We start from the raw sequence: 26,693 nt of genomic DNA, 5'->3' as shown, positions 1-26,693 counted from the left end.
TGACAGTCATAAGGACCCCTAAACAGTTAGAGCTAGAGAACCCTGCAATAATGCCCTTAAAACAGTGGCAGACGCAGTTTCCCCATAATAGAGCCAGCCACAGTGTCCACATAGTTGATATCCACAGTGTCCACATAGTTGATATCCACAGTAACCCCATAACAGAGCCTGCCACTGTGCCCCCATAACTGATATCCACGGTGCCCCCATAACAGAGCCTGCCACAGTGCCCCCATAACTGATATCCACGGTGCCCCCATAACAGAGCCTGCCACTGTGCCCCCATAACTGATATCCACGGTGCCCCCATAACAGAGCCTGCCACAGTGCCCCCATAACTGATATCCACGGTGCCCCCATAACAGAGCCTGCCACTGTGCCCCCATAACTGATATCCACAGTGTCCCCATAACAGAGCCTGCCACTGTGCCCCCATAACTGATATCCACGGTGCCCCCATAACAGAGCCTGCCACTGTGCCCCCATAACTGATATCCACGGTGCCCCATAACAGAGCCTGCCACTGTGCCCCCATAACTGATATCCACAGTGTCCCCATAACAGAGCCTGCCACTGTGTCCCCATAACAGAGCCTGCCACAGTACCCCCATAACAGAGCCTGCCACTGTGCCCCCATAACAGAGCCTGCCACTGTGCCCCCATAACTGATATCCACAGTGCCCCCATAACAGAGCCTGCCACTGTGCCCCCATAACTGATATCCACATTGTCCCCATAACAGAGCCTGCCACTGTGCCCCCATAACTGATATCCACAGTGTCCCCATAACAGAGCCTGCCACTGTGTCCCCATAACAGGGCCTGCCACTGTGCCCCCATAACTGATATCCACAGTGCCCCCATAACAGAGCCTGCCACTGTGCCCCCATAACTGATATCCACAGTGTCCCCATAACAGAGCCTGCCACTGTGCCCCCATAACTGATATCCACGGTGCCCCCATAACAGAGCCTGCCACTGTGCCCCCATAACTGATATCCACGGTGCCCCCATAACAGAGCCTGCCACTGTGCCCCCATAACTGATATCCACAGTGTCCCCATAACAGAGCCTGCCACTGTGCCCCCATAACTGATATCCACGGTGCCCCCATAACAGAGCCTGCCACTGTGCCCCCATCACTCATATCCACAGTGCCCCGTTAACATTGACAGTCATAAGGACCCCTAAACAGTTAGAGCTAGAGAACCCTGCAATAATGCCCTTAATACAGTGGCAGACGCAGTTTCCCCATAATAGAGCCAGCCACAGTGTCCACATAGTTGATATCCACAGTGTCCACATAGTTGATATCCACAGTAACCCCCAAAAGGGTTAAAGCAGGAGAACCCTATGATAGTGCCTCCACAACAGTGACAGCCACAGAGATCCCCCAAAAATTAAGGCGAGAGGACTCTATTAGGCTGCCTGTCCACAGGTGTTTTTGTATCCGGCCGTGGGGAACGCAGTGCACACTTTCCATGGAGTTGGAAAGCGCAGCCCCCCTGTCCACGAGCGGAGGATCATAGCGATTCTCTGCTTGCGGACGGCAAATCGCAGCATGCTGCGAATTGCCAGGATTCTCCACGGTGAGTCACCGCGGAGATCGGTCAGCAGGCTCCTGCTCCCTGGTGGCGGCTCCTGGTGGCGGCTCCTGGTGGCGGTGGAGATCCATCGCGGGATATTACAACGCCCATGGACAGGCAGCCTAACAGTGGTAACCACAATCAATAGTGCCCCCATAACAGAGACATCCACAGCGCCCCCATAACAGAGACATCCACAGTGCCCCCATAACAGAGTCATCCACAGTGCCCCCATAACAGAGACATCCACAGTGCCCCCATAACAGAGTCATCTACAGTGCCCCCATAACAGAGTCATCCACAGTGCCCCCATAACAGAGACATCCACAGCGCCCCCATAACAGAGACATCCACAGTGCCCCCATAACAGAGTCATCCACAGTGCCCCCATAACAGAGACATCCACAGTGCCCCCATAACAGAGTCATCCACAGTGCCCACATAACAGAGACATCCACAGTGCCCCCATAACAGAGTCATCCACAGTGCCCCCATAACAGAGTCATCCACAGTGCCCCCATAACAGAGACAGCCACAGCGCCCCCATAACAGAGACATCCACAGTGCCCCCATAACAGAGTCATCCACAGTGCCCCCATAACAGAGTCATCCACAGTGCCCCCATAACAGAGTCATCCACAGTGCCCCCATAACAGAGACATCCACAGTGCCCCCATAACAGAGACATCCACAGTGCCCCCATAACAGAGACATCCACAGTGCCCCCATAACAGAGTCATCCACAGTGCCCCCATAACAGAGTCATCCACAGTGCCCCCATAACAGAGACATCCACAGTGCCCCCATAACAGAGTCATCCACAGTGCCCCCATAACAGATACATCCACAGTGCCCCCATAACAGATACATCCACAGTGCCCCCATAACAGAGTCATCCACAGTGCCCACATAACAGAGACATCCACAGTGCCCCCATAACAGAGTCATCCACAGTGCCCCCATAACAGAGTCATCCACAGTGCCCCCATAACAGAGACATCCACAGTGCCCCCATAACAGAGTCATCCACAGTGCCCCCATAACAGAGACATCCACAGTGCCCCCATAACAGAGTCATCCACAGCGCCCCCATAACAGAGTCATCCACAGTGCCCCCATAACAGAGTCATCCACAGTGCCTCCATAACAGAGTCATCCACAGTGCCCCCATAACAGAGTCATCCACAGTGCCCCCATAACAGAGACATCCACATTGCCCCCATTACAGTCATCCACAGTGCCCCCATAAGAGAGTCATCCACAGTGCCCCCATAACAGAGTCATCCACAGTGCCCCCATAACAGATACATCCACAGTGCCCCCATAACAGAGTCATCCACAGTGCCCCCATAACAGAGTCATCCACAGTGCCCCCATAAGAGAGACATCCACAGTGCCCCCATAACAGAGTCATCCACAGTGCCCCCATAACAGAGACATCCACAGTGCCCCCATAACAGAGTCATCCACAGTGCCCCCATAACAGAGTCATCCACAGTGCCCCCATAACAGAGACATCCACAGTGCCCCCATAACAGAGTCATCCACAGTGCCCCCATAACAGATACATCCACAGTGCCCCCATAACAGATACATCCACAGTGCCCCCATAACAGAGTCATCCACAGTGCCCACATAACAGAGACATCCACAGTGCCCCCATAACAGAGTCATCCACAGTGCCCCCATAACAGAGTCATCCACAGTGCCCCCATAACAGAGACATCCACAGTGCCCCCATAACAGAGTCATCCACAGTGCCCCCATAACAGAGACATCCACAGTGCCCCCATAACAGAGTCATCCACAGTGCCCCCATAACAGAGTCATCCACAGTGCCCCCATAACAGAGTCATCCACAGTGCCCCCATAACAGAGACATCCACATTGCCCCCATTACAGTCATCCACAGTGCCCCCATAACAGAGTCATCCACAGTGCCCCCATAACAGAGTCATCCACAGTGCCCCCATAACAGAGACATCCACATTGCCCCCATTACAGTCATCCACAGTGCCCCCATAACAGAGTCATCCACAGTGCCCCCATAACAGAGACATCCACAGTGCCCCCATAACAGAGACATCCACAGCGCCCCCATAACAGAGACATCCACAGTGCCCCCATAACAGAGACATCCACAGCGCCCCCATAACAGAGACATCCACAGCGCCCCCATAACAGAGTCATCCACAGTGCCCCCATAACAGAGACATCCACAGTGCCCCCATAACAGATACATCCACAGTGCCCCCATAACAGAGCCATCCACAGTGCCCCCATAACAGAGTCATCCACAGTGCCCCCATAACAGAGACATCCACAGTGCCCCCATAACATAGACATCCACAGTGCCCCCATAACAGAGTCATCCACAGTGCCCCCATAACAGAGACATCCACAGTGCCCCCATAACAGAGACATCCACAGCGCCCCCATAACAGAGACATCCATAGAAAGTCCATGCCTGAGACATCCTCAGTAACATTATATTAGTTACAGCAATAGTCCCCTATCACAGTTACGGTGCCCCCACAACAGTGAGAGCCACAGTCAGGGGTGTAACTATAGGGGGTGCAGGGGATGCGGTTGCACCCGGGCCCAGGAGCCTTAGGGGGCCCATAAGGCCTCTCTTCTCCATATAGGGAACCCAGTACTATGAATAAAGCATTATAGTTGGGGGCCCTGTTACAGGTTTTGCATTGGGGCCCAGAAGCTTCAAGTTATGTCTCTGTGCAGCATGGTTTAGGTATGGGTACGGGTACAGATAGAGGGGGGGGGGGGCCCAGCTGATCTTTTGGATCAGGGCCCCTGAGCCTTTACCTACGCTCTTGGCCACAGTCACCTGTGAGAGTCATAGTGCCTCCATAACGGTGTGTCAGTCATAGTGGTATATACAGGGGCCAGATACAATATAATCATGAGGGTATATTATGAACATCAGTCGTTTTGTGGTGGTTTTTACAAATATGCCCAATTTTACCACAATTTAAAATTTTATAGCAAAGCAGTGAAAAGACTGCTGCAAAAACAAGTCAAGTATATAGAGCCTGACAGCAGAAGTGATACCCCATAACAGAGACAGCACTAGTGTCCCCATAGCAGGGCCAGCAAATCTACCCTTATAATAGCGCCATCCACAGTCTTCATCACACTATGACATATCTACACCAGCCGTAGCAGTGCTAGCCACAGGACTAGTGCCAGTGTACCATAGCAAAGGTGGCATTAGTAACCCCATAGCAGGACTAGTGCCAGTGTGCCATAGCAAAGGCGGCATTAGTAACCCCATAGCAGGACTAGTGCCAGTGTGCCATAGCAAAGGTGGCATTAGTAATCCCATAACAGGACTAGTGCCAGTGTGCCATAGCAAAGGTGGCATTAGTAACCCCATAACAGGACTAGTGCCAGTGTGCCATAGCAAAGGCGGCATTAGTAACCCCATAGCAGGACTAGTGCCAGTGTGCCATAGCAAAGGTGGCATTAGTAATCCCATAACAGGACTAGTGCCAGTGTGCCATAGCAAAGGTGGCATTAGTAACCCCATAGCAGGACTAGTGCCAGTGTGCCATAGCAAAGGTGGCATTAGTAACCCCATAACAGGACTAGTGCCAGTGTGCCATAGCAAAGGTGGCATTAGTAACCCCATAACTGGACTAGTGCCAGTGTGCCATAGCAAAGGTGGCCTCAGTAACTCCATAACTGGACTAGTGCCAGTGTGCCATAGCAAAGGTGGCATTAGTAACCCCATAACTGGACTAGTGCCAGTGTGCCATAGCAAAGGTGGCATTAGTAACCCCATAACAGGACTAGTGCCAGTGTGCCATAGCAAAGGTGGCATTAGTAACCCCATAGCAGGACTAGTGCCAGTGTGCTATAGCAAAGGTGGCATTAGTAACCCCATAACAGGACTAGTGCCAGTGTGCCATAGCAAAGGTGGCATTAGTAACCCCATAACAGGACTAGTGCCACTGTGCCATAGCAAAGGTGGCCTCAGTAACCCCATAACAGTGCCAGCTGTAGTCCCCTTATTATAACTGAGCCCACCACAGGCCATCATTCGCCTGCCCCTCATATATGCCCATGAGTAGCTACACGAAAACTATATGTGACCTTTGACGCTAATTGTTCCGCAGGACGTAGCGAAATTAGCCATTACGCAAATCTTCACCAAACCCCGAGGTCAAAATGTGGATGTGAATTACTGGCGGTGACATCGACATGTGCGCGTTACACCTGCGGGTTCTGATGCAGGATATTCTGCTGGACAGTAAATTCTGCTGCGTCCTCCGAAACAAGCGTGAAAGGTTCAGCCTCCAGGTGCGCGGCGTCCGTCAGCGCCACATTTACTGACGTCCTGTTGACAGAGGGAGCAGGAAGGAGGATCAAGTCGTTACTTCCCTCTCTGCACCACATACTTGGCCGACATCACCACCGCAGCGGATGATGGGAGGAGTAGTACGTATCACAACGCTGCAGGTGCTGGTACAAATCCTCTAGAGGGCGCTCACAGCAGCGTTTTTCAGTCCATATTTTTTACATATGTAGCATGGACAGCGGTAATCCCCCTGATTCCTATCACGGAACAAAACCGCCCACGAAAGTCTACGGAATCGCGTTAAAAAAAACATTCGCATTCGCAAGACAGTAGGTAACAAAATAGTGACCTCAATAGCGGGTCTTTTTTCGTTTTTTTTTGTTTTACGTGCATGAAAAACGCAGTAAATACGGATGCAACACGTGCACAAAAAAGACTGCATACGACAAAATAAGCACCGCCATGACAGATATATACACGCTGCGTATTTCATGGACCGATATTACATACGCCCGTATGGGTGGGAATCAGCAACTCGGACCGACATCACGCTTGTAAAGTTGTGCGCACGATACGTTTTTGCATCTATGTACTTGCGATTTTCAAGCACGTGAAAAAAAATCGCAAGTGCTTCCAATAGTGTTCAATGGTAAAAATCGTATTGCGCTCGTAAGCAGATCGCATGACATGCGAGTGCGATGGGATCTTTTTTAAAGATCCCTTAGGATATAATGGGCGGTTCCTTATGTGGAATCACCCCAAAATAGGACATGAACTGACACTTTTATCTGACAGCATCGCTGCGAGAGAAAAACCGCCCATCGCTCAAACGGAGCGCAAATACGGAAACAAACATCAATCTTTCTATTAAGTTCCGTCGCCCGTTGATTGTGATGTCAGAGATAAAAAATGGAAGAAAAGCGCCGCCGCCTGCGCTACCTTTTTTTTCCGTTAAAAAAATTGAAAATCTGCATCTAAACTTGTATCATTTGGTGCGGATTTTGCGCAGTTTTTAACATAGATTTTGGTGCGAAATTCACCGTCTCCTTGGGAAGAGTTGGATTCTGCAGCGTAAACTGCGATAAAATTGGCACGCAGCGAATTCCGCATCACATCGCAATTTCCATTCGGGGTTTGTGCAGATTTTTTTCCGCAATATGCGGACGAGATTTTCGAAAGGGGTATGTTCACATGTGTGAATTACGACTCTAGAAACCGTGGCAAAAGCTGCATCATTCTGCCGCAGTTTTTGCCGCTGATCTGCGCACATATTTAGCCCCGTCAATGGGCAAAATCCACGTGCAGAAAATCCCATCTCCGCATCAAGATCACTTTTTGACACAGAAACAAGTGGAAACACGCTGGAATTCTGCGAATTTGGCGTGCTGAGCAGAAGCGAAACGCCAAAGACACGGATTTTGCCGCGGAATTTACGCAGAAAATTCAGCAACAGATTTCACCATGTGAAGCCGCCCTCAGGGACCTTTCAGGTCGGAGGGAATTGCAGACAAGCAGGGTAAGACATCTCCCCACTCTCGCTGGCGTCTCTCACGCTGTCCCAGATGTCTCTCTGATGCCCGTATGTCCCTCACTGCAGACCCCACAAAATAAATATGTCGCCGGGTGCTGCCATTTTGTTCCGTCTGCTCTGCTTTTTGTTTCAGTCTCCGACCATCTGTCCTCGAGGATCTTCTTCCAAAAAGAGACCGAAAATCTGCAAGATGAGAGGTTCACAAACTAATTAGACTGCGGCTAAACGGTGTTGATCTGGCACCCGATGGTCCGTAAGTCCTGAGGTCATGTGACCAGGATCGTCGCAGTGCCGGGTCAGGAGGTCTAGAGCGACGGACACGTATTTCTGTACTTCTAACGGGACAATGACAATCAATTTACTTTCATTGACTCCATTCACCGCGTATTACACAGTTATGCTCATGTGAGCCCGGCCTTAACGTAAGAACGAATAAAGTTATATCATATTGAAGCCACCATTATTATTTTAGTGAAATCCCCCTCCAGCATGATATATCACACACCTACCTTCCTATTGGAAAAATTTGATTTGAATCCAAGATGGCTGCATTCAAAATGGCTGTCACGTTGGTTTCATGGCCTTACTGGTTTCCCCCTTCTCCGCAGCTTGTATTCATGTTATGAAATTGGTTCTGGTGCTGTATTTGTTATGTTATTGGTTCTGGTACTGTATCTTTGTACTGATCTTGGTTCTGCTGCTGTATCGATGTACTGAGGTTGGTTCTTGGGTTGTATTTATGTTATGAGCTTTGTTCTGGCACTATATCTATGTACAGAGCTTGGTTCTGGTGCTATATTTGTTTTCGAGCTGCGTTCTGGTGCTGTATTTATGTTATGAGCTTTGTCCTGGTGCTATATTTGTTATGTGTTGATTCTGGAACTGTATCTATGTACCTATCTTGGTTTTGGTCCAGTAAATCTGTAGTGAGGTTGTTCTGGGGCTATATTTATGTTTTGAGTTTGGTTCTGGTGCTGCATTTGTTTTGTGCTTGGTTCTGGTACTGTATCTATGTACTGATCTTGTTTCTGGTGTTGTATATACGTACTGAGGTTGTTCTGATGCTGTATTTCCGTTATGAGCCGTGTTCTGGTACTGTATTTATGTTATACATAGTATGTTAGGCTAAAAGAAGACAATGTCCATTCCATCCAGTTCAGCCTGTTTCCAGTACCCCATGTTCATCCAGAGGAAGGCAAAAAAAAACCAATGAGGCAGAAGCCAATTCCATAATGGCAGTCAGAATAATCCCTGGATCAACATTTGATAGTTCCTACCTGAGTTCAAGACCCGGATCAACAACCCCGCTGGTTATTTAATGTCTATATCCTGTAATATCCTTCCCCTCTAGAAAGACATCTAGTCTCCTCTTGAACTCCTCTATGGATTTTGCCATCACCACGTCCTCAGGCAGAGAGTTCCACAGTCTCACTGCTCTTACAGTAAAGAACCCCCTTCTATGTTGGTGTTGAAACCTTCTTTCTTCTAAACGTAGCGGATGCCCTCTTGTTACCGTCGTAGTCCTGGGTATAAACAGATCCTGGGAGAGATCCTTGTATTGTACCCTGATGTATTTATACATGGTTATTTGGTCGCCCCTTAGCCGTCTTTTTTCTAGAGTAAATAATCCCAATTTTGATAGCGCTGTAACATCCTTCCTGAGCACCGGTGACCAGAACTGTGCGCAGTATTCCATATGGGGCCTGACAAGTGCCTTATATAGTGGGAAAATAATGATCTCGCCCCTATACCTCTTTTATGATCTTGGTTCTGGTACTGTATCTATGTATTGATCTTGGTTCTGGTACTGTATCTAGTGCTGTATTTATATTATGAGCCATTTTTACGTGGGTATTCTTCACCATCGGTGGAGGTCTCAACCAATTCTATGTTTAGGTAATAGAAATCAATTGTGGCACAACCCCTTTAAGTAGCACAGGGAGACACCTAGTGGTAAATTACCCCACTGCTTCCTTCTCGCAGATGGACTTCGGATGGAAACTCAGACATCATTTTCTTTCCAAACTTGGAAATGATCTATTTAAATGCATGAGCCGCCGAGCGTAACTGCCGGAAAATTGGTCGCAATTTCAAGGTAAAGAATTACGCGGCTGTAATGAATTCTTCACGATTCTGCTCTTATTTACAGAACCTGGCGGACGTCTCCGGCTAACAAACCTGTGATTTAGCGGCCGTCCCATAATGGAGTGGATGGAAGATGTGCTTATTGTTCTGTGCTAATGTAGGAGAATGGTGCGGGCGAGGGTTAAATTCGTCAGTGACATTTGGAAAATGGAGCTTTAGTGACCTGAACCATAAACCACAGATGTGACGATCCACCTGGCACACGATCGGACTTCTGGGAGCTCCCCGATTCGCACAGTGAAGGGGCGGTGGCCGCAGTCCATACGTGCGCCTGCTGCGTGTCCCATTCACATCCTGGAGCTCGGCCCACCGATGGCCCAATCTAAGGTGGGTCCATGAGTTTTAGGGGGGGTGTTAAAGGAAGTCTGACTCCTAAATTTTGCCTATGAACCCAATATACTTTTATGTACGCGCTGTTGGGAGGAACCCAGCGCTACCGTTATCTTCTTTTAAACTGTCTCCTCGGCCAATATGTTTCTCCCGCGCCATATGCTAATGAGCCCTGGACCGTCTGATGGGTGGTCCACAGCAATGGCTGCACCAATAGCGAAGCTCACTTCTTGAATGACCAAAGAAGTCTTCCAGAGACTTCCAGGACCCTCGATGTGCACTGCGCCTGCTCCCGCTAGCAGTGATGTACCAGCACAAGAATCCCTGGGTCTAGCACTTGCGCCAGATTTCTAGAGAAGACAGACCTTTGTATAACTGTCCATCAAACCACGGAGTTTGGTTCTGGTACTGTATTTGGCATGTGCTTAGTTCTGGTACTGTATGTGCCCCTCAAACCATGGAGGTGTGCCTAGACCAGGAGAATTGACAAAACCTGACTCTTTTGCCTAATTCTGATTCTTTTCAGCTCATTTGCATGCCAGGCGGGAAACCTTTAAGCTATAATAGCCTTTTTTTTGGCGCTACCGCATTGTCTGGATAGGCGCTACCACCACATGAGCGTAGACAACTTTCCGAAACATGGTGACAGGTTCCCTTTAGTGGTGTTGATGACAACATCAGGATAGCCATCAATAGCTGATCGGCGGGGTCCACTGCTCAGCTTGCCAGCCAATCAGCTGTTTGTTGGGCTGCTGACCTGCTATACAGCAGATCACTTCGTATGTTTTACATCATGGCATTGCAGGCACCGCTTCCATAGAAGTGAGTACAATACCATCCCGGGACGCCGTTACAGAGCAGGAAGCAAATAGCTCCATCCATTTACAGTGGCTTAGTATGGTATTACTGACACAGCTCCTATTAAAGTGAATGCAATGCCACGTCGTGCCACTGCAAAGTGAATGGAGCTGTCTCCTTCCTGCTCTGTACACCAAAAAAGCATCTGGCATACAGCTGATCAGCTAAGATCCCAGTGACGGACCACACCAATCAGCTGCGGATGACCTATCCTAAGCAAAGGTCAATTATTTAGAGCGGGACAATCCCTTTAATAAGAATGTTTCAATTCGCTGAAAGCAATACGAGATCTTGAAAATGGAAAGGAATTGATACAAGAGTTTCTAAAACAGTTTACAGCAGATTCAGGTGTAAAAAAATATTGCAAAATTGGCTTGAGTAAAACTGTTTTTACACTTTTTAACAGGTATGGCTATCTACACCAGTTCCCTGACAGGGGTGTGGCTTGTCAGAGGGGGCGTGGTTGCCCGTCCCAACATATTAATTATAACGTATAGCAGAAATGTTCACGTCTTTTGTTTTACTTCCACAGTCTCGTCGTCTTCTGTACTTACCTGGATGAACACACTGAAGATGGACCATCTACAAGGCAGCCAACATGTCTAACCACCCTCAAGGGCAACATCTCCTTTCATAGTCCCATTCATTGCAATGTAGCTGGAGGACACGGCCCGTGATTAAACTAGAATAATATACTAGATTTGTTTTCCTGTGTGATTTTGTGCATTAAATGGCGCACTTGACATAATATACACTCATTAACCAAAAAATAACGCAATCAATGTCGGATTGCTGCAAAACCCAGCATGCAGTTCCATCTCAGGCAGATCTGTAAATGATGAGTTGTTGTGATTAGAGGAACGGTCTTGTAACCTGAGACCCAAAAAGTGGTTCTCCCCTTGGCCTATAAGAAGCTCTCGGAGGCTCCTTGTGTGTAGTGACCTCTTCTTCCTCTCGTGTGGACCTTGTTGACCACTAGACGCCTCTACGACGCAGAGAAGAGATTTCACCCCGTTACCAGAGTCTGAGAGGGGCGCATTATTGGGATGTGAGAAGCTGGAGGGTCGTATCAATGAATTGTCCCCCACCGGGCGGTTCTGACCAGACTGTTAGGAGGTGTTGGGACCAGTGTATATGTGAGGGCACACAAGATGACCAGGCTCAGGACCCCCTACAGACCACCAGTAGAGAGGACCATCTGACCAGACTGTTAGGAGGTTTTGGGACCAGTGGGTGTGTGAGGACACACAAGGTGACTGGGCTCAGAACGCCCCCTACAGACCACCAGTAGAGAGGAGCGTCTGACCAGACTGCTAGGTGGTGTTGGGACCAGTGGATGTGTGAGGGCACACAAGATGACCGGGCTCAGGACGCCCCCTACAGACCACCAGTAGAGAGGAGCGTCTGACCAGACTGCTAGGAGGTGTTGGGACCAGTGGGTGTGTGAGGGCACACAAGGTGACCGGGCTCAGGACGCCCCCTACAGACCACCAGTAGAGAGGTGCATCTGACCAGACTTAGGGGGTGTTGGGACCAGTGGATGTGTGAGGGCATACAAGGTAACCGGGCTCAGGACCCCCCAACAGACCACCAGTAGACAGGATCGTCTCATCGTGTGACAAGCACCAGCAGCTCCAACTGTTTGATTGTCCCTCATCCAGAGACAGGGGGCGCCATCGTTACACCCCTGTGTCTGTCAGAACTATTTCCAGGCGCTTGGCTGAAGGACATTTGGTCTCACGGTGCCCATTACATGTACGGCCTTCAACACCCACCGCCACCGCCGTTTGCCATAAACAATGAAAATGGATGCTATGGAGGGGAACCGGGTTGTCTTCAGTGATGAATCCAGGTTTAGTTTGGGTGCTAACAGCGGCCATTTTTGTGTCTAGAGACCTCGGGGTGAGCGCCTCAATCCTGCCTTTGCTGTGGAGCGGCATACTGCCCCCTGTTGGTGTGGTGGTCTGGGGGGCCATCGCATATGACAGTCGGTCTCCCCTAGTAGTGGTACAAGGGACAATGACAGCCCAGCTATATGTTTGGGACATCCTGCAGTCTTATGTGTTCCTCTCATGGCGGCTTCCAGCAGGATAATGGTCGGCCGCACACACAAGGGAGCCACTTTTTTAACATGTTAGACCCATTGCAGCTCCTCGGGCCCCTCGTGGCTGGTGTACACATACACCAATATTTTGGGCTCATTTTGCTTGGCAAATCTCCCCCCTGAGTGACGTGTCATTATCCCCCTCTTGTGGCCAAATCCAGGAATGACACCGCATTCTGTTCCAGCTCTTGCACCATTTGCAGGGTGAGGGGCCTCCAGCTGCTGAGCAGATTAATGAGCAGGAGAGCTGATGTTGTTCCTGGAGATGAAGTCTCTGGAGGAGGATGAGGGCAGAGATGGCGCTGGGAAGTACTGGAGCAACGTGGGAAATTGTAGGGAGATGTGAGACAGTGCAGACTCCAAGAGGAGATACAAGGAATGCAGGGAGGAGCTGCAACAGTTTAACCCTTCCAATGCACAGCACTAGGGAAGTCACTTAGAAAATATGTTATATACACTGAATGGCCCCTTTATTAGAGCCCCAGCTCATTCACGATTGGCGCTTTCTTGTATGGAAATGATCCCCGTGACCCCTGAGTGCGGCATAAAATCATGTGACAAGTTTTCCGTGGATCAGTTTCAGTGTGAATTCACATTAGATGGGAGAATCCAGCGATATGAGTGACTTCCAATGAGGTTCGGTCATCGGTAATAGACTAGCCAGTGGCCAGGATGGCACTGCCAACTGCGTGGGTTTTATTGTGTAATGGTGTGAAGAGTAGGAAAAACATCCTGCGAAAGGGGATCCTCTGGATGGAAAAAACATCAGCAATAGGGGTTAGAGGAGGATGTCAGGAATCGTTCTTACCAACAGGCATTGCACAGTCAAGCAAACTGTAGCCTGTGATCCAACTAACACATCAGAACCTACAACTCATCGCTCCTTCGCACGGATGGTGTATATCAGCGCCATTGTATCAAAGAGAAACAGGAAGATGAGACTCCAGGGGGCAAAAGAGCACAAAAATTGTATCACTGAGCAGCGAAAAAACATAACGGACCGCAAGGTGATGTAAATTCCGTAGGCTGCCTGTGGATTTTGATACGGAATTGGAAATGACTTAAAACCTGCCTGCAATTCTTCATCAAAATCCACAGTTAGACCTACGGATTTTGGTGTGGAATCCCACAGTTGTGGACTTGGCTGCGTCCTGCGGCGTAATTCTGTGTGAAAGGTCCCAAATATAACGGAACTGAGGCGAACCGAAAGCTTTCCAGAGAGACAAACGCTGAACACTGCTGTGAACGAGCCTTTAGCGTGTTTTCAGAACTAAGGTATTGATTACCTGTCCCCAGGACACATCATATCGGTGGGGGTCTGCCCCCCGGGACCTCCGCTGACCAGCTAAAGGACCATTTAGACCCAACGATTCTCACTCAAAATTCACTCAAAGCCGTCTTTTGACCGAGAATTGTCGGGTCTACGCACGTGGCCATCGTGAAGTTTTCGTTAGCGATTCGCTGATCGTTGTCTTTCAGCAAGCTGAAAGACAACGATGAGCCTCATCAGTGCTGCGCGCTGAGGTCTCAGCGGGTTACCGCTGATACTATTGTTTCAGCTGGTATCCTGCTTGGAGAACACAGTCGGAGTATGCAGAAGACAAAGCTCCAGCTGTCTTCTATATACCTCGCTTGGAGCACTCAGCTGTATACCAGCTGAGTGCTCTGTGAACACAGCAAGCGTATGCAGAAGACAGTGCTCCAGCTGTCTACTGTATACCACCCAGCTCGGAGCACTCAGCTGTATATCAGCTGAGTGCTCCGTGAACACAGTAGGAGTATGCAGAAGACAGCGCTCCAGCTGTGTTCTGTATACCCCGCTTGGAGTGCTCAGTTGTATACCAGCTGAATACTCCGAGAACAAAGGAGCTGTATACAGAAGACAGCGCTGCATTTGAGTGCTCCGAGAAGACAACAGGTGTATGCAGAAGATAGCGGTCCAGCTGTGTCCTGCATACTCTGCTCGGAGCGCTCAGCTGTACACCAGCTAAGTGCTCCGAGAAGACAACAGGTGTATGCAGAAGATAGCGGTCCCACTTGTCTTCTGCATACAGCGCGAGCCTTTATTTACACACTTATGCAAAGTGGACGCTCAAAACTGTCATTTGTGTGAATCTTGCCGTGTAAAGGCACACAACAATTATCGCTCCAAAGATGTCTTTTGAGCGATGATGTTTGTGTCTAAATGGGCCTTAAGAGAAGAGGCCGTGGTGCTCAGGGGAGCGCTGCACTCTTTTCTCAGGACTGCGACATCACGTTAATCAGTCACGCAGTCTAAGGCCTCCCTCACACAGGGCGTTTGCAGAAAGGCAGCGTTTTTCAACGCTGCGTTTACTGCAGATCCCGCCCCGTTTCAGCAGCGCTGGCAGCCAGCGTCTTGGCTGCGTTTTCAGCTCGGCTGAAAACGCAGCCAAGAATGCTGAAAAGAAAAAGTAATACTCACCTAGCCGCTGCAGTCCGGGTCGCGGCCGCTGGTCTCTGCCGCTGGTCTCTGCCACTGATTCGGGCTTCCTCGGCACTCCCAAGTCTATTGCCGGAGGCCAGGTTTGAGAACCCGGCCTCCGGCAATAGAGTGCTGTGATTGGTTGTCGGTGCTTGCTCAATGCCCAATCACAGCCCTTCATTGACTGTCTCAGCCAATCAGAGCTTGCCGGCGCTGATTGGCTGAGACAGTCAATGAAGGGCTGTGATTGGGCATCGAGCGTGCCGATAACCAATCACAGCACTCTATTGCCGGAGGCGAGGTTCTCAAACCTGCCCTCCAGCAATACACTTGGGAGTGTTGGAGAAGCCCGGATCAGCGGCCGCGACCCGGACTGCAGCGGCTAGGTGAGTATTAACTTTCTTTTTTTTTTCTCCACCTAGCAGGGACTGATTTTCGGGGTAGGGCTTCTATTGCAACCCCGAAAATCGGCGAGCGGTTAACGCTGCCAAAAATGCGGCACCAAGTGTTGCCACGTTTTCAGCAGTGCTAAAACCGCTGCCCATTCATTTCAATGGGCGACGCAGGGCTGAAAACGCGCCAAAATAGAACTTGCATCGCTGTCACAGCGTTGGAGGCGCTGCGTTTTCAGCCCTGTGTGGGCAGCCCCATTAAAATGAATGGGAGCCTCGTACAGCGTTTAGCGCTGGGCTGAAAAGGCAGCGCCAAACGCTGTATAAAACGCCCTGTGTGAAGGAGGCCTAAGAACAGCTCTAGTGAATGGGATTGAGCTGCTATACCAGTCGCAACGGCTTATGATTTTTTTCGGGCCTTGTGCCTGGTATACAGTGAAGTGGCCGCAACACTCACCAAGTATCAAGGCCACTTCCGACAGCTGAACGGTGGACCCCCGCCATCTCATACTGTATGCAGATAACAGCTCGTTCGCATCAGCATAGGACATTTGGTTTTTGTCTCCGTCGCTGAATTCCATTAAACAGGAAATCATTCTGCAGTATTTCATCCTGTAAATAGCTGTAGGCCCAGCCGGAAACTGAACTGACCGCCTTATCGTCAGATGGGGTCCATTTGGTTCCACCATATCACGGTTCTGTTTGAGTGCTGGGTGCCGTTTCATAATGCAGCGGGAACACGAAACCCAAAAGCGCCAATGTGAGCGAGCCTTAAAGTGCATTAATGTCATAATGAAAAGTTCTGCATCTTTCTAATATACTTTGTTTCAGTTCCTTACTGCTTTCAAGATCGCTGCTTGCTGTCAGCAAATGGAAACATCCAAAGGCTAAAAACCTGTCCTTACCCAGCGCTGTTCATAGCTGATAGCTACAATGTACCCAGGCTACATTATCCTTTATGAGCTAAACCTTCGATCCATTAGAGCTGCACTGATACATTGTCGCAAACTATCAGCACAGGCAATAACATGGTTAAAACTATGCCGCCCATGTGTTTTGCTCAGAGGATCGTCTAAATGGATAACGTAGCAACCCCTCAGCTGTGAGAAATAGTAGAAGCAATTGAGCCTCTAGATGTGTACAAGAATGATTCTATTCATTAAAAGCTAACAGAGATCTTGAAAACCGAGAAGAACGGCTACAAAAAAGTACATAAAGTTGCAGAGCTTCTCATTTTACATGACTGGACTTGCAAGAGGACTGTCATGGCTTACAGCTACAACCCGCAATATAGAGGACGAGGGTTCTAAAAGAGACGGGGGAAATATGGGTAATATACACTGAAGTGCCAAAAGTCATGGGATAGCAGATGATGGAGTGGGGTTACCTCAGATGACGCTTGGGACACCCCCACCTGTATACATTGTGAGGTTGAACAACGGCCAACGTGCTCATGACAAGGCAATGTGAATCAGAGTTCACTGCTTGGTGACCATTTGCAGCCCTTCATGGTCCTCATGTTACCCCACAATGATGGGATAAGTTGGTTGGAGGAGTATCCTGGAGGGTTCCTATGAAGGTGCGGACTATACGTTCCCCAGGCATGAGTCCAATGTAGCATTTAATGGATGTGGTGGAGAGGTCCATCACACCTGAGATCCTACACCTACAAATACCCCGAAACTGCGGGCGGCTAGCCGGACGGCTCAGCATCCCTCCAGACGTCTTCTGTCCACTTGTGGAATCGATGCCACCTCGAGCTGCTGCACTTGGCCGGGCCAGAGGGGTCCTACATATTAATTCCTGTCCCGTGACTTTCGACACATCAATGTAAAGTAAGAAAGAACTATAATCTCCTGCACATTTCATGCCTTCGGCCTCCCTCACACAGACGTTTTGTTTTTTTTTTACAGTGTTTAGCGCTGCCTTTTCAGTGCTGCGCTAAACGTTGTACAACGCTCCTATTCATTTCAATGGGGCTGCTCACACAAGCATTAAAATGACAGCGATGCATGTTCGATCTTTGGCCATTTTCAGCCCTGCGTCGCCCATTGAAATGAATGGGCAGCATTAGCAGCACTGCTGAATACGTGGCACAACTTGGCGCCGCTTTTTGGGCAGCACTAGCTGCACTACCAAAAAAAAAAGTACGTTCTACTCACCGATGCTGCCGCCGTCGGGTCCCTGTCGCTGCTTTCCGGGGCTCTGGGCACTTGTCAGAGGATCTTTTGCTAGTGACGGGGTTTGAAGTCCCCGCCTTCAGCAAGAGATTGCTCCGATTGGCTAATCCAGCGTCAAATCACAGCCAGCTCTGGATGCACCAATTACAGCCATTCAATCAATGAATGGCTCGCAGCTCAGCAAATCAGAGCAATCTCTTTCTGCAGGCTTGGTCTTGAAACCCCGTTATACCAGCATGAGATGCTCTGCAGGCACAGACAAGTGCATGGAAGTCTGCAGGGTCAGCAAAAAGGAGGTGGTTTCCAACCTGTTTCTTTACAGCCATTGCAAAGCTACACTCCCAGCACAACCTGCAGTTGTCTACTTTCCATTAAAGCAAGCAGAGATAGGATCAGTACTGAGTACCATACATTTATTTACATCTATTGTATTTATACAGACATAAGAACGCTCTATGAAGATAGTTTTGCTCCTTTTCTTTACATATCACTATACAAAGCATCATAACCATACAAGAACCTGCCCCTCCCCCTTCTCTTATGGGGCTTCATGCATTCTGCGTCCCTCTAGCCATTGCAATGCTGCAGGCTTACCGCCCTATGCGTGCTGGAAGCTGCAGCCCTGCAAGCGCTAGAGATCTGCAGAGCGTCTCACCCCTCCTGTAGTCACATGTCTATCTAACCCTTCTATATACTAATTCTACACTAATTCTTCACGGGATCTTAAGGCTCCCATATTGTGTCAGTTGGGAACCCTTCCCTCTTAGAGGTATAGAAAATCTGCCATGTAATAAAGACATTAATGATTATGATGTCACTACTATGACATCACTTCTCCTCTAAGTGGTTCACTCATAAATTTGCACAGGGACTCAGCATATATACAAGGTGGGCTTGGGAGCTGGGATAAGATGCCATGTGACATATCCCGCCCCTCTGCTTCTTCCATCCCGTCAGCGTTGGTTACTCCGTGGAGTTTGGAAGAGGCGGATGCTTCTTAGTACTTTGGAACTTTGCTGTAATCTTCATTTTGGATGCTCCGGCAGAGACATAGGGCCAGGATGAGTCCTATTAACTGCATAAAGGAGAAGGACAGAGTGTAAGAGGAAGGAGTGCAGATCACAGTTGCTACTTTCTTAAATGGGTTGTCTAGGGTTAAAAAACATGGCTGCTTTCTTCCAAACACAGCGCCACCCTTGGCTGTGGGTTGGGTCTGGTATTGCAGCTCCCATTGACTTTTACGAAGCTGAGTTGCTCTACCACAAACAATCCTATGGACAAGGGTGGCGCTGTGTTTGGAAGAAAGCAGCCATATTTTTCGAGCCCTTTAACCCCTTAATGACATGGCCTATTTTGGCGTTGAGGACCAAGCGATTTTTTGGTATTTTTCCATCTCCATTTTTCAAAAGCCATAACTTTTTTATTTTTCCGTGGACGCGGCCGTGTAAGGGCTTGTTTTTTGCGTGGCGATCTGTAGTTTTTATCGGTGCCACTTTTGGGTATATAGACAATATCGTAAATTTTTTTTTTTTTTTTTTAATGATAACAGGGAGAGAAAACGCATCAATTCTGCCATAGATTTTTTTTTTTTTTTACAGCGTTAATCATGCAGCATAAATGACACACTAAAATTTTTCTGCGGGTCGGTACGGTAACAACGATACCAAAATTGTTATATTTTTTTTAGGTTTTTACACTTTTTTGCAATAAAACCCCCTTTTTTTGGAAATCTTTTTTTTTTCTCTATGGCTGCATTCAAAGTCCTATAACATTTTTATTTTTCTGTGTACGGAGCTCTATGAGGGCTTATTTTTTGCGAGACGAGCTGTAGTTTTTATTGGTACCATTTTGGGAAATGTACGGCTTTTTTGATCACTTTTATTGCATTTTTTGTGAGGCAAAATGCTAAAAATTAGCATTTTGCCTCTGTTTTTTAGCGGTTTTTTTTACGCTTTTTGTCGTACAAAATAAAAAGCGTGTTCAACTTTTTGTACACGTCGTTACGGACGCGTCAATACCCAATATGTGGGGTTTTAGTTTTTTTTCCCTTTTTTTATGCTAATATTAGAAAAAGCATAAAAAAGGGGTTTTTTACATTTTTTTTTTTACATTTTTCTTTTTTTTACACTTTTCTTTTCTTTTTTTTAATACTATTTGAGTCCCTCTGAGGGACTTACATCACTGTGCCTATGATCGCTGTCATAAGGCATGGCAGAGCTACTGCTCTGCCATGCCTTATCGCTTGTACAGCGATAATAGGCACAGGCAATACAGGACGCCAGTGTCTGGCGTCCTGTTGCCATGGTGACAGGCCGGGCTCTCGCGATAACATCGCGAGTTCCGGCCGGAGACACACAGGGATCGCGATCCCTCTGTGAACTCTTTCCCTGCCGAGATCTACTTAGATCGCGGCAGGGAAGGGGTTAACAGCGGCGGGCGCATCTCCGATGCCCCCCCGCTGTTGGAGCGGGACGCCGGCTGTGACTGACAGCCGGCTCCCGCTGCGGGATAGCGCGGGATCACATGTGATCCCGTGCTATCTCCAGGACGTACCAGGTACATCATGTTGCGGGAAGTACCAGGCTGCCATGACGTACCAGGTACGTCCAGGAGCGGGAAGGGGTTAAAGTGCTACCATCATCTATGAGGTTTGAACAGGCACAGCTTTATATTGCAGCCCCTCGAATCAGAGTATAGGGGGCGCTGTCTATTGACGGAATGCGTAGAAGATGGCAGTCACCAATGCCACGCAACACGGCAGCTCAGAAGAGAGTACCTGACTCACAGAGTGCTACTCCTTGAGCTCCGACCATACATCCTTATGTCACATGAGACAGAGGAGCTTTAACCCCTTCAGGATCAGAGATTTTTTCATTTTTGCTTTTTTCGTCCTCAGCTTTCAAGAGCCGTAACATTTCTTTATTCTTCCACTGCCGTGTGAGGGGGGGGGGGGGGCTTGTTTTTTGTGGGGAAAGTTTTATTTCTTAACTCCTTCCAGCTCCAGTGCATAAGTTTACGTCCTAGTAGGGGGGTACTTCCCGCAACAGGGTGTAAACTTACGTCCTGGGGATAGCGCGAGATCAGAAGAGATCTCGCGCTATCCGGCAGTGGGAGCCAGCTGTCACCGATAGCCCGACTCCTGCTGCAACAGCAGGGATGCATTAGTGACCCCCACTGTTAACCCCTTCCGCGATCTATGTAGATTGCAGCACGGGAAGGGTTCACAGAGGGAGCGCGCTGCCTCTGTGATGTTATTGGGCTCTCGCGATACCACTGCCTATGAATGCTGTAATAAGCGATAAGACATTGCAGGAGAGAAGTCCTGCAATACCTTATCATAGCGATCATCGGTGTTATGCTGCAAGTGCCCCACAGGGACACAAATGGTGTAAAAAAAAAAACAACAACTTTTTTTGTGCTTTTTCTCACATTAGCATGAAAAAAAATTATAATCCCACATGTTGCACACACTTCATATCCTGTACGGCAAAAAGCGTTAAAAAAAAAAGCTAAAAAACTGAGGCAAAATGCTAATTTTTAGCCTTTTGCCTCCCAAAAAGCGCAATAAAAGTGATCAAAAAAGCTGTATGCACCCCAAAATGGTACCAATAAAAACTACAGCTCGTCTCGCAAAAAATAAGCCCTCACAGAGCTCCGTCCATGGAAAAATAAAGAAGTTATAGGACTTTGAATGCAGCGATTTAGAAAAAAAAAAAAGATTTCCAAAAAAAAGGGTTTTGATTGTAGAAAAGTGGAAAAACCTAAAAAAAAGTGTATGATAAATTCTCTGATCTGTTAGGTGGATGTAGCAGAGCCCAGTTTGTTATTTGGCACAATAATGGGCTGCAGGTAAAACTGTGGCAACATAACTTACAGAATAATCATGATGCCCAAAAGAGTGTTTAATAACATTCAGCTCTGCTACATCGGTAAGTGCGTACATGCAATATACAGATTATTGCCTCAATTCTCACCATATTGTATCTATAGTACTGAGAAACCCCGACCATCTTACCTCAGTAATACCGACTCCAACGCACACCCCCAAGATAATCCCCAGATTGTCCTGCACCCAGTTCTCCACTTCATTCATGCAGCCCTGAAATACAAAAGCAGCATTTAGAAACTGGGAGCAGCAAAGTCTTACATCACAGACTGGAGAAGGTGGTGAAAAAACAACAAAACGTTCAAACCGCGCAGAGCGATCACCAACTGGTTCAGCCATTTAAAGGGGTTTTCCAGTTGTAAACTACTAAAGGCTTATCTGCCAATCAGCTGTTTGCTAGGTCCATGTGCTTATACAATGAGCTGATTTCTGCAGGAAGCAGACAGCTCCATTCCCACGGGCAGGCTTGATATTAAAGGCCACGTTCACATGCACTTCAGTGTGAACAGGATGTGTAATACCATGCCTGGCCACCACAGTGAGAATGGAGCTGTCTGCTTCCTGCAGAAATCAGTTGAGTGCACAAGCACACCGTCACAATGAAGAGCTGATTGGTGGGGGTCCCAGGTAGCAGACCCCTGCTGATCTACTATTGATTATCTATCCTGTTGACAGGCCATCAAGAGTTTACAACTACATAACCCCTTTAATAGATTGCTGAAAATGTCCTGACAGAGGGTCCGTTCTATGGGGGGGGGGGGGGGGGGGGAAGACGTGAGAAAGATTTTGCTCTTAAACAGGATGTCCAGGTGTAATCTATTGATGGCCTATCAGCAGTATAGGTCATCAGCAGTAGATCAATGGGGGTCTGTTGCTCAGGGTCTGTTACCACAGACCCCCACTAATCAACTGTTGGCTTGGCCTGTGTGCTTGTGCAATGATCTTGTATCTATGTTGATTTGCATGACCTTTTCTTCTCCATTCACATCCAAAGCAAAATTGGTTTCCAATTATGGTATAAACTGGCAGTTAACGGTAAAGCTCTCAAGCCATGTGAAGGTCAACAGCAGTTGGTTTCTAAGAGAAGCTTGAATTATTTTTAATGCAGCTTTGGATGTGACTTGAGTAAAAGACACGACGGAACATCAAAATCAATGCAGAATAAGTGAAGCAATTACAAAGTTACTTTACGGTTCATGCTGATGCAAGTGGCTTTACCAAGATTTCAAGTTATCTCCATCCACAAGTTGGGAATAACTTGTTGCTCAAGGGGGACTCACTGCTAAGACCCCCATGGATCTGAAGAACGTTTCTCCCTCGGTCACTGTGGGGTCACTTCTTCCCTCTGCAATGACGTCAGAGTGAATAGCGCGTTGGCCAGGCAGGTGCTCCATTCACTTCAATGGGGCTGACAGAAGTAGCTGGGTGCTTGCCGCTCAGCTACATTCGCAGTCCCAAGGAAAGTGAATGGAGCACCAGCGGGATCAGCGCTGCATTCGGTCTTCTCCTCACTGCAGTGGGTGCAGCAAGTTCTCAGTGAGGAGGACGGGGGACACGAAATCCCTATTCTTAAAGGGGTTGTCCCGCGAAAGCAAGTGGGGTTATACACTTCTGTATGGCCATATTAATGCACTTTGTAATGTACATTGTGCATTAATTATGAGCCATACAGAAGTTATTCACTTACCTGTTCCGTTGCTAGCGTCCTCGTCTCCATGGTGCCGTCTAATTTTCAGCGTCTAATCGCCGGATAAGACGCGCTTGCGCAGTCCGGTCTTCTTCTTTTCTGAATGGGGCCGCTCGTGCCGGAGAGCGGCTCCTCGTAGCTCCGCCCCGTCACGTGCCGATTCCAGCCAATCAGGAGGCTGGAATCGGCAATGGACTGCACAGAAGACCTGCGGTCCACCGAGGGTGAAGATCCCGGCGGCCATCTTCACCAGGTAAATAAGAAGTCACCGGAGCGCGGGGATTCAGGTAAGCACTATCCGGTTTTCTTTTTTAACCCCTGCATCGGGTTTGTCTCGCGCCGAACGGGGGGGCTATTGAAAAAAGAAAAACCCGTTTCGGCGCGGGACAACCCCTTTAAGATCGGTAGGGTCTCAGCGGTGAGTCCACCACCGATGAGCAAGTTATCCCCTATTCTATGGATAGGAAATAACTTGTAATTTTGGTACAACCACGTTAAGGCTCTGCATTTGGGGTTCAGTCAGAGCTTCCGATATTTCGGACGACAAGCATACCACATTCTGCAGCTTTATTCTAGCCATCAAAGATATCAAAATTCCAAAATACCTCAAAAAGGTGTCGGATTCGTCGGAAAGTGGATTCCGTGGTTCTGACTTCTAGCTCTGGTACTAGTATGTGTAGAGCTTCAAAATGTACAGCGCTGTTAGATGTGAAGGTATGATGCCTTAAAGGGGTATTCTAGGTCTTTAATAAGACATGTGACCCTGACCGCAATGAGGAGCCTAAAGTGTGATAGGGGTCAGACCTCCCATTGATTTCAACAGAAGTGAAGCCGGCCATTCCACTTCTTCCCCTGACTACCTATGACGATGCTTGGCCTGCTGCACTAAGAGCAGGCCAAATAATAGGTGGGGATCCTGAGCAGCAAACCTCCACCAAACAATTTAGGATAGGTCATCAATAGTTTAATTCAAGAAATACACCTTTAAATCTGGTAGCAGATTTTAGAAAAACTCACCTTGTGATACAGGTTGTTGCTAGTGGCATTGCAGAAATCATGAGGAGATTCAGTTTGGTTAGTAACGCAAGAGCAGGGGTAGACATCATGGCTGCCATTAAGATGTATATTTTCGGTCCAGTTATGGTAATCGGTCCAACCACAGCACTGGAGCTGTAACCGAAAACAAGACAAAATGACAATTGTACAAAAAGTTTAGATAAAATTCACTGTGCCGACACCACAGTCCTGTCACGGTGCGTAGATCATCCACTGGGGATCAGAAGGACAATGGGATACTTCAGGTTTCACAGGAGGTTCTCTTTCAATTAGGGTACCTATAGGAATAACTAATAGAGGGTTGCTAGTGGGCAGATACTCACTAAGGCCGTCCTCTGAAGAGCTGAAAAGGGGCGGGCACAATTCAATTTACACTACCCATCTAGGGCCCATCATGGACTCAATGGGATTAGCTTTCTGTACATCCCAGCTGGAATTAATGGAAGCAGCCTTAACTTCTCTATACGTCAATGTGAGTTATGGAAACAATTTAGCATAGCTAAACTTGATAGCGGCAGAGGTAGAACCCACATCTATCAGACTTTTATCTCACTAAGTCCCAAATGGGAATACCTCTCTAACACATTCAAGGCTCAGTAATAAGTGAAATAAAATGTTTGGTATTCATGACCAGCTCTTCAGGGGAGGGACTATTTAGTGAGTGCCTGCCCACTAGAAACCTTTTAGTGAATGTGTTCATGTAAAGGGAATCCTCAGTGAAAACTGGAGTTTACCGTCGCAATTATTATGGACTCCTTCAAAATTTCAATGAGAAATTAATGTACAATAAGTGGCAAGTTACCTAGGCAGTACCTGTGTAAGTGTGGGTGGCTACTTAAGAACAGGTCCCATTGGCATAGGTGATAAAAAATGGATCTCCATACTTTTATGGAGATGAGTCTTGCACTACTAATACTACTTCATTCTGCACTGTGTTGGGGGCGAGCAGGAGGTTTTCTTTAAAAGAGGGTCTTGTCATAGAGACAATATGAATTGAATTCAGAATCCAAAATAAGGGCAAATAGTATGGCTGGGTCTAAGTGAATTTGAACCAAAGTAAAACCTCATCAATAGCCCTAAAACCGGTGTATAAGACTGTCTAAGAACCATAAAATCCCTGTAGAACACTCTTAGGTCACCTAGAAGTCTATCTAAGTACTTTTAAGGTGTTTTAAGGCAAAGGTAATGAAGAAAAATAAGAAAAAAGGGAGCGAGAGGAGGAGAGGCAGGAAGAGGAAGGAGGAGGAGGGGCAGGAAAAGGAGGAAGAGGAGGAAGAGGAAGAAGAGGAGGAAGAGGAGGAAGAGGAGGAAGAGGAGGAAGAGGAGGAAGAGGAGGAAGAGGAGGAAGAGGAGGAAGAGGAGGAAGAGGAGGAAGAGGAGGAAGAGGAGGAAGAGGAGGAAGAGGAGGAAGAGGAGGAAGAGGAGGAAGAGGAGGAAGAGGAGGAAGAGGAAGAAGAGGAGGAAGAGGAGGAAGAGGAAGAGGAGGATGAGGAGGAAGAAGAGGAGGATGAGGAGGAAGAAGAGGAGGATGAGGAGGAAGAAGAGGAGGATGAGGAGGAAGAAGAGGAGGAAGAGGAGGAAGAGGAGGAAGAGGAGGAAGAGGAGGAAGAGGAGGAAGAGGAGGAAGAGGAGGAAGAGGAGGAAGAGGAGGAAGAGGAAGAAGAGGAAGAAGAGGAAGAAGAGGAAGAAGAGGAAGAAGAGGAAAAAGAGGAAAAAGAGGAAAAAGAGGAAAAAGAGGAAAAAGAGGAAAAAGAGGAGGAAGAGGAGGAAGAGGAGGAAGAGGAGGAAGAGGAGGAAGAGGAGGATGAGGAGGAAGAAGAGGAAGAAGAGGAAGAAGAGGAAGAAGAGGAAGAAGAGGAAAAAGAGGAAAAAGAGGAAAAAGAGGAAAAAGAGGAAAAAGAGGAAAAAGAGGAAAAAGAGGAAAAAGAGGAAGAGGAGGAAGAGGAGGAAGAGGAGGAAGAGGAGGAAGAGGAGGAAGAGGAGGAAGAGGAGGAAGAGGAGGAATAAGAGGAAGAGGAATAAGAGGAAGAGGAATAAGAGGAAGAGGAATAGGATGAGTAAGAGGAAGAAGAAGAGGAAGAGGATGAGTAAGAGGAGGATGAGTAGGAGGAGGAAAGGGAAGAAAAGGATTTTAGCCGATTTTAGTAAAGCCGAGACAAACCACCTGAGGTTTGGTTT

At 48.1% G+C, this 26,693-nt stretch overlaps 1 protein-coding gene and 1 long non-coding RNA gene across 5 annotated transcripts in view; one reads left to right on the top strand and one right to left on the bottom strand.

Annotated features, from left to right (window-relative positions):
- The window catches only part of LOC136582433 (uncharacterized), a 70,491-nt gene extending 59,073 nt beyond the window's left edge, over positions 1-11,418 (top strand). For 2 of the 3 annotated variants that reach the window (XR_010787184.1, XR_010787185.1), the window contains exons 2-3: positions 9,584-9,906; positions 11,300-11,418. This is a non-coding gene — a long non-coding RNA (uncharacterized lncRNA). Of the gene's footprint in view, positions 1-9,417; positions 9,530-9,583; positions 9,907-11,299 lie in introns of all 3 variants that reach the window. The other variant, XR_010787183.1, reaches the window with a different exon arrangement.
- Positions 11,419-18,282: 6,864 nt separating this feature from the next.
- Positions 18,283-26,693, bottom strand: part of CD82 (CD82 molecule) — a 73,796-nt gene continuing 65,385 nt past the window's right edge. For both annotated transcript variants that reach the window (XM_066583470.1, XM_066583471.1), the window contains exons 7-9: positions 24,477-24,629; positions 21,902-21,985; positions 18,283-18,961 (exon numbers count right to left, since the gene is read on the bottom strand). In XM_066583470.1, coding sequence (XP_066439567.1) covers positions 18,884-18,961; positions 21,902-21,985; positions 24,477-24,629 — 315 coding nt within the window. In that variant the 3' untranslated portion in view covers positions 18,283-18,883. The remainder of the gene's footprint in view (positions 18,962-21,901; positions 21,986-24,476; positions 24,630-26,693) is intronic.

The sequence above is a fragment of the Eleutherodactylus coqui genome, chromosome 11 (genome assembly GCF_035609145.1).
Source record: "Eleutherodactylus coqui strain aEleCoq1 chromosome 11, aEleCoq1.hap1, whole genome shotgun sequence".
Classification (NCBI taxonomy): domain Eukaryota; kingdom Metazoa; phylum Chordata; class Amphibia; order Anura; family Eleutherodactylidae; genus Eleutherodactylus; species Eleutherodactylus coqui.
Note: the sequence above shows the minus strand (reverse complement) of the source record. Positions and strands in the feature narration are given on the sequence as shown.